Source organism: Molothrus ater, chromosome 12 (genome assembly GCF_012460135.2).
Source record: "Molothrus ater isolate BHLD 08-10-18 breed brown headed cowbird chromosome 12, BPBGC_Mater_1.1, whole genome shotgun sequence".
NCBI lineage: Eukaryota > Metazoa > Chordata > Aves > Passeriformes > Icteridae > Molothrus > Molothrus ater.
In genome coordinates, this window is record NC_050489.2 from 7688180 (window position 1) to 7700606 (window position 12427).

At 38.4% G+C, this 12427-nt stretch overlaps 1 protein-coding gene across 1 annotated transcript in view; it reads right to left on the reverse strand.

The window, feature by feature from the left end:
- The window catches only part of ITFG1 (integrin alpha FG-GAP repeat containing 1), a 72135-nt gene that overhangs the window by 11044 nt on the left and 48664 nt on the right, over window positions 1-12427 (reverse strand). The window contains exons 11-14 of the mRNA XM_036390116.2: window positions 10952-11102; window positions 10582-10690; window positions 7945-7988; window positions 6020-6098 (exon numbers count right to left, since the gene is read on the reverse strand). Coding sequence (XP_036246009.1) covers window positions 6020-6098; window positions 7945-7988; window positions 10582-10690; window positions 10952-11102 — 383 coding nt within the window. The remainder of the gene's footprint in view (window positions 1-6019; window positions 6099-7944; window positions 7989-10581; window positions 10691-10951; window positions 11103-12427) is intronic.

A 12427-nucleotide genomic window follows, 5' to 3' on the forward strand; every position in this document is an offset into this window, starting at 1 on the left:
GTGTAGGCAAGATGGAGGAAGTGGCTGCTGATTCACAGTTGGTTTTACCTCATCCATAGAACTGTCACTATAAACAAGACTTGAAAAACCTTCTCCTGATCATGCTACACATAATTTCTTTTTAATACTACCTTTAAGACTATTCAATACTATGTATTTTGCCTTAAGCTTCTTTTTTCAAAAATGCCATTTCAAAGCATGCAGATATCATGGGCTATGGTATTGGTATTAGTGGTGGTATATATATTCTTGTCTTAAATCATAAATCATTAAGTTTATTGCTTCAAAAAACCTTGGGCAGAGTAAAATCCCCATAATTTTAGGACATGGTTTTCTGTGGTTTCAGCCTATCGGAGATCAAATTTGTAAGAAAATGGTAATGATGTTAGGCAGCCAAACCTCAGAAGATTTTGCAGAGTTTGATATTCAGAAACCATTCTGGACCTTTTGGAATCAATCTCCTTACCTCTGAAGTCTGGCATATAAAATTGGAAGCAATTCATATCATTAACCTTTCTAAAGTCTTGTCTGACAACCAGAGCCATGTGTTGTCTGTGACAGATCCAGTACTTGTTCTTTTATACCTGAATTAAGTCATTTTCCTTCTGTTTCCATTATCCTGATGTAAACTTGCTGAAAGCTCAAGGGTAGCCTGTTCTCCCCTGAGCTGAACTGAAATGTCCTCAACAGCTTATTTCAGGCTGAAGAATTGAACTTTGTGAGGGGAAAGTGGCTGCAGTTCCGTGTAGGAGCAACGGCTTCTCTTGTTTAAACAGCACTGACAACACCTGGTACTGCATTTAGGAACAGCCTCACTGAACCTACAGAAATAGATGCACAATACTGATAGTGTTCAGTCAGTTTAAATACACCTATTTTGTGAAATAACAGCAGAACATGCAAGATCACGACACAAAACTGAAAGACTAATGGAAAATCTGATTTCAAACTTGTGGTTTCTTGAAGCATTCCTTATAATTATTTTTATTATGCTTTTCTTAGCAAAATATTATTTGCATTTAATTAGCCAATTAGAAGCCATTCTGTGTAATTCAAAATTCAGTAATACTATTCAGGATTCCAAAAGTGTGTCTTTTAGTCTCACACTTGCATGTAAATTCTTCTGTACCATCACTGAGGTCAGCACATTAATGACTTTTTATATCGATTAGACAAACACATGTATCCTAGAAAAAGTAAAAAATGAGTCCAAAACCTGCCATGCAGAGGTTGCATGGATTGCTGCCCAGCTGGGAGCAGCAGCACCCAGGCAAAGCTGGAACAGGACAGAGGCACTTTGGGTGCAGGTCAAGGTTTGGGTGCACACAGTGACCGAGTGTCCCTGCCCTGCACAGCTGGAGCACTGCAGTGATGTTTCCTCTGCTGCCATTACCAGCACTGGCCTAAAGTGCACTGAGTATTTCCCCTTTTTTCAAAGCTGGCAGCTCCTTCTTTTATTTGAAAATATGCCAACCATTTACTGCAAGAGAAAGGGAAAATATAACTGATAGTAATAAAAAACCCATGGAATGTGCCTAAGAATTTACAAAGAAGTTTGCAGGAAAAAAATGATCTAACAAAAACCCAACAACTTCAAACTTGGAAGCTTCACATAAAGTTGGAGAAATGGAATTGCTTGGCTTAAGTTGAAAGCTTTACTTTAGTTCCTTTCACATTGCCTTTGGGGGTCACTGGTTGGAAAAAAGAAATGTAGTGGTCAAAGAGTTCTTTTTCTGCTTAGAATATGCAATGGTAACTTCATTTTTCTAAGGGCTGGGAGTGCCTCCCTGTTTTCCCCAGCTGGTTGTCTCTTTTCCTTAGTCCCCCTAAGAGAAAATTCCAGATTAATGCAGAACACAGCTTCACCTCTCAACCTTTTCTGCAATACCTGGTTCTGGAGTACCAGAAATAACAAACATGGGAAAGGGAATTCAAAGTGCACTCCTGGGACTTGGACATCGATGACTGCAGTGCTGCCAACACTTGGGACACCTCTGCAAGCCCAAACTCCAAACCTGATGCATTTTTATGAGAATATGTATTTTTGTGAAAAATATCTTTACACCATAAAATTATAGAAGTAAAACTGGTAACTTAAAAACCCCTCAAACAATAAAATTATCATACTGCTGATAGGGGAAGCTGCATCATTTGTAATGCCCAAATGTCCAAGGTTTGGTAATATTGCAAGCAATATTACAAGTTCAAGTAAGCTTTCTAAACAAAAGAGAATTATACAGAGAAACATACTAGAAGGCAACTCCTACCTATAGCAAACAGAGAATCCCTCTCATTGAATGCAGCTATTCAATTATTAAATTATTCCAGCTTGTTCCATGAATACACTCTTCTTTCTGTGTAGTGGAATTCGACACAATGAACCTTGCAGTGTCAAATGGCCATTGAAAATAAGCTTATTTTGCTTTTTTTCTGGTACATATTGCAATGTTTATGTTTAAATTCACGACTATAATAGCTGCTAGACATTTGTGTTCACCTCACAATTCAATTTAGTTAAACAGCAGGAGAACTCAATGCAACAACAGGGAAGAGTAAGCAGATTTCAAAAAACCAGAAGGGCACGACTTCACAGCATGTGAAAGGTCATTCTGCCATGGAAGGTTTAAAACAAAACAAAGCAAAAGCAGCAAAATGAAAGAGCTCTGGAATGAGAGCTGCAGAGGCCATCAGTCCACACAGCTTCACTCATACAGATGCTTAAACAAATTATGACTTGATCCATATTCAGTGAAGCCACTCTTATCATCTCCCCATGGATACGGGGCTTTAAGGAAATCTGAGATATTTACTGCCACCTGTTCCTGGCCCACAGAATTTATATGTTTGATAGACACAAGTTGCAAGTATGAGCCTATTTATTTCAAATTCTATCAGCATATTTTTACTTCAGGAGAGAAAATTCAGATGTGCATAGCACAAGCTGAAACACAGAAGATATTCTCCCAATAAAAGCCTGGAAATGTATATGTAGAGCTGAAAATCCTGGCTGACACTCACACTTAACTGTGGGATCTCCTTAAAAATAATATCTTGAAAAGAAAAGGGAGAAGGCAGGTTACAGGACATGGATCAGAAAGCATGATTTAAATTTGAGTTGGTGTACTTCTGGATTTACACTGGACCTGGTCTGATCTCAAGCATGAAATTCCTTAAATATTTGATGAAGTTGTTGCAGTTGATTTTCCTCTCAGGAAGAGAAGTTCTGAGGAGACATTAACTGCAGATGTAAGGCCCAGAACTTCTCCATTCTAATGCCCATGTTGGCAATTGCTACTCCTTGTAGCTAATTTAACAGTATTGCTTGTAAGACTACAAGTGGATTGAGCAACGTGAAAGTAAAAGCATAGAGTACATGCTAATTATTATTCTGCTATCTTTTAACAACATTCTGGAATGTTAATAGGAGACAGAACAATTCTAACAATGTTTTGAAGAAAACCCTCATAATTATGCAAATTTCCTGTAGTTAAGGCTTGGCAGATCAAAGAACCTTAAAATGAATTAGATAAGGACAGCCATACGGGCCTTTTTATTTTACTCTTTGCATGAATGTTGCCTATATGAAAGATGCCATAACTCACAGCTGAAGTCCTGCAGGACTGAGGGGATCAGAAGCAGAGTGGGGGCCATGGCTTTGAGTACTTTATGATGCACTTAAGCCCAGGGCTGGAGGGATAACTTAAGGTGATTGGTTGCAGTGGTCCAGCCAACAACTGTTCCCCCACTGAGTGCAGCCATAAAGGCAATAAATTACAGCAGCTGACTTTGGAGGGGCACATGGAAAGCAATGCTGAGTTTCCTTTTCATCAGAAAAAGAACTATGTTTTTACTCATGTTACTTCTTGGGAAAGGGATTAATTATTTTAAAATTTTGATTAGCTCATTACTCCTTTCAGAGAATTAAAAGCTTCAAGTATGGATTGTCCTGTAATATTACATAAGGAAGGCAGATAGGTTGATGAAAATTAAATTAGTTTTAAAATAGCAGATGGATGCTATACAAATAAAAGCTTAATGTGGAAAAGATGTTTTGTAGGTTTATACACGGCCCAAAAATGATGATGATATTTGATATATCAAATGATCTATCCTGATAGTCAAATAAAAGAGGATTGTGATGTAATGGGTTGTTTTTCCAGACAACAGCCTGTATAGGCCAGTAATTCTAGTTAGAACATTTACTGAATCTTACACATAAGATTTGCAAGAGAAGAAAATCTAGCTACAAATGTAATGTAACACCCTCAGAAAACATGACTTTCAAAAGTTCTTGCAGGAATTATACACACTCAAAAAAATCTATTAACTTATTAGTGTTGAGAAACTGATAAAAGACAGCATTAGAAAATTCCCTGTAGCAATGCTGCTGGGGTCATAAATACACTTGGAATTCATTACTGTTATTTCATAATGTCAGAACAGAAAAGGAAATTCATCATGCCTGGACTCTGTTAGGTTTTTATTGTTGTAAACATGGTAGCTGTGAAGGGAATATAGCAGTATTAAATCACATTTGATAACTGTTTCTTAGAGTAAATAGTAAAAACATTGCATTTCAGAAGAACTGCTGCCCCCCGCCCCAAACACAAACAAAAAACCAACAAAGCCACAACCAACCAAACTCAGCAAACCCTAAAGAAAATGTTTAAGAAAAATGCATTTGCTTTTGTTCTTGAAAGAGAGAAACAGGAAAAAAAAATAGGAAAATGATACATGAAATAGGTCCAAATTTCAAGCTAGTTTTATTCCACAAATTTGTAAGATATGTGCAGAGTTTGAAAAATGACTTTTTTTAAGCATGTACAAACACAGAAATGCTGAAGTATCAAGACATGTTTTTGCAGCTATCTGGTTTGTATTTCAGGACAGCTTCTTTCTCTTTATTTTTCCCAGGTGGAATTAACAGTCTTGAGCACACACTCATGGTGAGAGCCTTGCCACTGATTCAAATTGACTCAGGACCTTAACATGTCAGCCTTTTCCCCTCTAAATTACTGATTTTATTTAAGTTAGTGTTATACAGAATATAATCTGGAACTACTGGAACCTTTTTTTAAAAATCTGAGTTTAATTTGAACTGAGACTGGAGTGACAGCTACAGATGACTGCACTTACTGATCATGTTCAGCTTATGAGTTTGGAATTTTTGCCTAAGCAAGAAATGAGTCCATTATAGTCCTAAGATTACCAGTCATAAATGAGACTAATAAACCACTTTGTACAGTCTCCTGTGCTTTCTAGGAGCCACCAGTACACTCCTAGGAAGGCAGCACAAACCCCAGGGTACTCTAACTGGGGTTAGAATATGGAGCACAGCCCAATGGAGGATTCTCTCTTTGGCTGCTTTGTTTCTGGACTCCTGCTCCTGTGGCAGCTGCCCCAGCTCAGGCCATTAAAGCTTTAGCTCCAATACAAGGTGCACCAAGCACCCCTTCCCCTTGATTCTGACCCTGTTAGCTGAGCACTGATTCCCTGCAGTTCCTGCATTACCTGGAAGGACACAGGAATTCCCTCTCCAGCTTCCTCAAGCTACTCAGCATTTGATTTTGTTACCTGCCAGTGGTAGTGAACAACTCCAGACTAACACAGCCTGTGTGTCCTGAATATTATCCTGATCCTTTCTCATCTGCCTCCTAGGATTGTATGGAGCTATTTCAAGGCCTCTGATGTTTCTTAATGCATAATTGCTTAGGAAGCAATTAGAAGCTTATGCTATTTCACAAACTGATGATATTTTACCCAAAAATTTTTTGCTACAGCCAACTGTTCAAACCTAACTGGAACAGGACAAATGAAAAAATAATGCAATTGCAATGTTTGTAATAAAAATGCAATCTGTAAAGAAGGAAGAGAACGTTGGGGGTTTGGCATTGTAAACTGAAGGCAACATTGAAACCATTCCCATTCCCTCTGCCACCTTTCCAACTCCTCAGGTTGCTGAGAAGCACAGACACAGCCAGACTGTGCCCTGGGTATTCCCACAGTGAGTTTCTCTTACCTGACCCATTTTTCAGGTACCCATTTGCATCTACAGTGGTGTACATGATGTAAGGACCAGGCTGATTAACTCCAAAGGGCTACAAGGGATCAAAGAAAAAGGCAGGCAACATTTTAGGAACAGAAAAAGCTATAGTAATTAAACAGAAAACTGAAGAAAAACATTTTTACATTAGGAATTTATTTTATTATATTACGAATTTATTTTTTATATTTTAACTTCAAAATCTTGCAACTGTTTTGGTCATAGCATTATGTGGAAATCAATTTTCAAAATCACAGTAATCAGTTGGCTAAGTAATGTTTAGTTTCTCATGAAGAAGGCTGTACTATTCAGTCATGTTTCCTTGGAAGCTATAAGTAAAGTAAAACCCCCTAAAAATTTAAAGAAATAACTGCATGTTCTGAAAAAGCAGAACATTTGATACCAAGAGAATGCACTATCTTGAAGGTATTTCTGAATTGAAAAATACAACACAAATTTAATCTTTTTTATAATTATTTAGCAGTGTTTCATTTAATTAATGAAAGTGATTGAACAGTTACTTGTCAAGTATTGGTATCTATTTTAAGCAAATTTTCTTGACAAAGAAAATGTACTTAAACTTCAAAGTACAGTCATCAGGAAAATTAAAAAAAAACAAACACCCAAGGAATTTGTGCATTTCTGAGTGATGAACCATAAGAAATCCACCTAAGTAAGAATGGGTGGGAAGGGAGAGGATGAGAGACAACTGCAAGAACAGATTTTAAAGGAATTTTTCTTTTTGTTTTTTTTTTCCTAGTGCTGAATTCGAGCTGATATTAGGACATCAAATCCAACTTACTTTCAAGTAAGTTACAGAAGGAACATTAAAAGAGATGATGACATGTTTCACACCATGCCTCAAGAAGTAGTAAGTTTAAACCATGAGAGTAAGTGATAATGGTGACAGATGAGATCAAAGCCTACAATAATAAATGATTAGAATGAAAACTAAGGAGACCACAAAGGGGATACCTATGCAGATCTATGAAAGATAAGTGAATAAGGTGAAATTTAAATTTTTTTTGGTGCCACACAGCAGTACTCTGGCAAAATGTACCTTATGTTACTTTGTCAGAGAACTCCTATTACTATGGGAGCAATAGTGTTTCAGTGATCTCAATAATGAAATTTCCACCAACATCTGCTGTGAAGATTTGCTTTTTAAACCCTCGATTTTTGTAATTAAGTTAATGATACTATCAAACCTCATTATTTTACAACAGAAATTAAACCCCATGTCTCAAAATAGGCTTGAAGCAAAGGTTAGCCCCATTTGAAGCAGTTTTTCTATTTTCAAGTCAAAATTAAATGTGAAACTTTTGCAGAGCTAAAGTGCTTCTGCTACCTCTGATTACTCTAAGCTCCTCTTTCAGGCCAACTTTCACTGTGAACATTGCTAAACTATTTGCTAATTGGCAGTTTGGTGGGTGAGTTGCAGATCTTTGGAGACAAAATAATCTAAACAGAAAACACCACATGTGTATGGCTGTCTGCAGAATCATCAGAGCCCAGTGCACTTTTGCTTGGCTGTGCCACTGCTGGAGTTGGGCCCAGAAGTGGCTGCACCTACCCCACTGTCCGTTTTGCCTGGACTTTCTAAGTGCCCACCAAGACTTGGCACAATTCCCAGTTTGGGCACCCAAGCTCCTCCTGTCTCTGGTACATCCCAGCCCCCAGTGTGGGTAACAAAGCTCCTGCACAACAACAATCAACTGACTGCAGCTCTGAGCAGCAGCTGCCCAGAGTTATGGGTCTCACAGAAGCAGAAGTTGGCCAGTCATGACGTGGATTACACATTATTCCAGTCAATAGCTCTTTTAATATGCTGAGAGTTTTTGGTATAATTGGACTTCAGCTTATTTGAGGCTAAATACAAACAAGGCCATGGTTACACTTACTGTTATTTTCCGAGGACAGTCATTAGAACAGAGGCCGCTGAGAACTGCAAGAACAAAAAGTGAGCATGCTGTGTTTATGTTCACAAACCATCTTAGAAGCACCATCTCTGGAATCTGGCAAAGTCTAGTGATAGTGTCAGGTAGCCATTAAAACACAAAGAAAATAAATATCTTTGTGATTTATGGTGATGTAATCAGTTGGAAGCTTACTTGGCAGAAATTCATCACTCTTTTACCCCACCTCACTGGTTAACCAGCTTCAAAAGGACAGATTTCCTGTTAGAAAATTCCAAACTAAAACATTTTTAAAACAGTGAACTATACATTTTATTCGTTATTCTTCATTTCTAACCATTTAAAATACTGGTAGAGATTCAGCTTTACTGTTTTAACTGATAAAAGATAAAGGCTTTTCCTTCTATACAAAGCATCATTTTAGAACTTGGTTTGAAGCAATTCACAAAAGCTGTAACAAGCAAAATCCCACTGCCAATTTAGTCTATTAATTCAAAAGTATTATAAGCAGGTGTATATAATGCTAATTAATATCTAAAGCCTGTGACACTTGTTCCAATTAATTGTTTCAAACTTACTAGTTTGAAAAATCAGTTACATTCAGAAATCTCTGTTAAAAACCTAAATGAGGGACAGTGTAAGCCATCTGTTCTGTAAGCCAGGACATCCTGTCACACTGAGTATTAGAAGAAAACAACAAAACCCACACACATACAATAATCTAAGGTCCATTCTGATGCAAAATTTGGACTTGTAATGACAACAGTTTGGTTGAGCAGCAGGCCAGTAATGGCCATGGGCAGGGAGGAGGATGCACACCAGGTACTGAGCCAGGGAAAAACCTTACTGCTCCATGAATTATGGTATCACAAAGCAAGCATGGCAGACAGAAAATGAAGATTTGCACCAGATTTGAGGGCAGATCATCCTAACCATCAGGAGTTTCTTAAAGATTTTCTGTCTTCTTTAAGGGTCCATTGAGCTAAGGGTACAAAATGTTTAGGATCAGGAAAATACTGAAGGGTGCATGTAAGATGTTCACAGTCTGATTAGAAGTCACTCCCTGTGTGTGTCAGAAATGGCACTGCTCTAGTCAAGGAAGTTTTCTAATAATTTGGGTGTGAATATTAACAATTGTCAAGACTCCTAAATTACCATTCTATGCTTGTGATTCCAAAATGTTGAAATTTCTATATACAGTAAGATGTAATATTTTATGCAGTTCAAACCCCCCAATATCTGAATAGTCAAGACAAATGTGTGTGGCAAAGCAGAATTTGAAGACTATATGCACCTACAGATAGACTTTTAACACTACAGCTTTAATTTTATCTATTACACATAGGTGAGGAGGCAAGTGGATCCAACTCTTCCCATTTTGATGCAAAAGGGCACACTGAAATCTGCTGTTCAGTTTCACCCCTAGAACAAATTACCTGGCCAAGTATATTTGACATCAGTTATAATGAGCAAAGCTGTTCTCATTGTCCATATGCCAAATAAGTGAACACAATGCATTTATTGATACACTAAATCACACAAAGCACATTTTGTTAGAAATACTTTCCCCAGTATCACAGTAAAAATATTTTTAGACCCTCATTAATTCCTATTTCCTGGGGTTTCTATGCAAAAATACTCACACCCTAAAAGGGTGCTAAAAAAAGGCTTGCCCCAGTTTTTAAGACAGATTTACACAGAGTGAATAAAAAAAAAGCATATTGCAAATTACTCCCTTCTCCATTAAAATATCACACAATTGTAGTTCTGGTATGGCTTTGTGAAGTGTAAGATTTTCCCAAAGGATTTTCTGCATGCTTTTGTGAATTACACTACAGATACATGGTATTATTTCAAAGAAGGCTTCCACCAACATGATAAATGATTAAACACTATCACGATGAGAACAGAGCTCAGGCTGTGGACAAAGTAATAATAGCATCAGCCCCCAGCAGTAACTGCAGTTCTGTTCTCTTCTGGTGTGCAGAATGTGTGCTTTAGAGGACTGGATGCATTTAAATAACATGAAGGCAAATACAATTTTTGAAGGTGAACCTCTAGTTGTTGCTAGTGAGCTTCGTCTCCATAGGCTCCCATACAGCCTCATTTTTCACTCATTCTCAAAAAATCAAGCAAGACAGGCAAGAAATTATCTCAAAGCTCAATGCCTTTGCAGCTGAAGAACACAGAAGGGCATGCAGTTTAAAAATCTAATTATGAACACTGTAATTTAACTCAAGCCTTTTAAAGCAGCTCTCATTAATTCACACACCCTGGCCATGTTCATGGCCACTCTGTGCTCTCAGGGTAAGGTGTGGTTTGTGCCATGTGGATTTGGGCTGGAAGCACAGAATTGACTCCCACAGGGATGCAAAGTGACCCTCAGAACAGATCATGCAGTGTAAGCAGAACACACCATGCAGGAGTCCCTGAAATGAAACCAGCCCCTTTGGAAGGCAATTCTGCATCACCCCACATGACACACACACATGAACTCCAGCAAAGCAGCCTTGCTATGGCACAGGTACAGAACATTACCATAAGGTCTTCATATGCAAAGACTCAAATATTCACATCCTTTCCAATATCCCATTTTGACTTTATTATGCATTGATAACTTACCAATAACTTTAACAAAATAGGCATCTGCTTCAAAGTTATTTTTCAATGTATGGATAGCAAAGTCCTTGTTGGAATAGCCTTTGCTTAGCACAATGATATCCAAGATTCCCTAGAGGAAAAAAAAACCAAGTTTACATTAGAATGCTTATTTATGCTTGGGAAAAATGCTGAGCAGCAAAGTTTACCCCTTTGCTATTTATTTTAATATCTTTCAAACATTACGAATATAATGCAAATCAATTTGGGATGGAGAGGGCCATCCACAGCTCAGCAGGACAATCCAAGGCTGCCCAGGCAAGGCCTGTGCAAGGCTCAGGGATGGGCACAGCCACACCCAGAGGCTGTTGGCTGGGTAAGGAGCTGCACTTACATCCTCATAGATGTCAAAGAAGGTGGCAACCACAGCATCCTTGATCTGATTGAGATCTGAGAGCTCCCAGAACACCCTGAACATGCGCCGCACGCTCTTGCAGCTCACGTTGTTGCATGGGACATTTTCTAGTAAGAATGCTTGTTGATTGCTGTAAAACATACATATATAATACATAAACCAACTTGAGAGAAGTCTAAATTACAGAAATTTAAAAATATTGTCATTAAATAGTTTAAGTGCTCTGGAGTTAGATGTAATATAAGCTCAGCTAGCAGCTACTGGGTACTTGAAAAATCCATGAGTTTGCAGACAGAACCACAATCATTGTCATGCTTGACTTATAACAATGAAAACATGAAATAAATGGATCCAAACCAACAGGAGTAACTTAACCATTCAGTCAAAGGACTGAACTTATCCTTACTTTATTCTGAAAAAACTACAAATGAACTTATCTGCCGTTTTTCTTAATCCCTTCCACAGTCTGTCAGCTTAAACACTATTTAAAACATGTCCATGCTTTTTTCATTACTGCATGACAGCTTCTTCCCATCCCAGCTCCATTAATACTTTTTCTTACACAGTGTATGTTTTAAGCAAATTTGAGATTAAACCAAACCTCTATTTGTATGTTTTCCACTGTTTCATGCAAAATACAAAACACAAAACCCACCCTGCTAAAGTGCAGTAAAAATAGGGCAATACAAAGCAAGTTAGGCACTTGCTGACATGTAACACAAAGACAGGTGCAAAACTAAACAAGAAATGTAGAAACCAAGCAGAGTGCCAGGGCTAGCGTAGAAAAATCTCCCCTCTAAAGAGTATCCAATAGGTGCCTCTGGCTCAGTGGGAGACACAAGGTTCCCACCCTCCCTGATAATGTATCAGTGCTTCTGGAACTGGGAAAATCTCACACTTTACCAGCCTCCAACTCCTCAGGCAGGTTGTATCCTGGGAGCCTGCTAAAATCCTTCATTGCCTCAGCAATGGAAACAGATGAAGTTTCCTCCTCTCCTTGTGGGGGCAGAGCCAGGAGCCAGAGCAGTGTTCTGTAAAGGCAGCTCAGCTGTCAGAGCCCAGGGCAGCACCAGAGCCATGTCCTCAGTGTGACCCTGCACACGCTGCTGGCTCTGTGGGGACAGCGAGGTGGCTCCTGTGCCTCAGCAGCATCCAGGATGCACAGGCACACACAGGCACTTCTCCTCAGGCAAATCACTGAATTAACCATGGCCAAAGGGAAATGAGGTCATCTGCAATATTTAAGGTGCTGCATTATCTGTATCTGAGAACTCATAATCACAACTTGAAATTCTTAAGTGCTCACATTCATTTCATGTATTACCTAAGTACCATATCAGAAGAGCCAACTCCAAGGTAAGGTGACAAGCTGAGCTAAGCAGTTTGTTTCAATTTCTCTTTTTCATTATCTCAACATAGCTTTTTAAAATCTGGACAAACTTTTACAAAGACTCA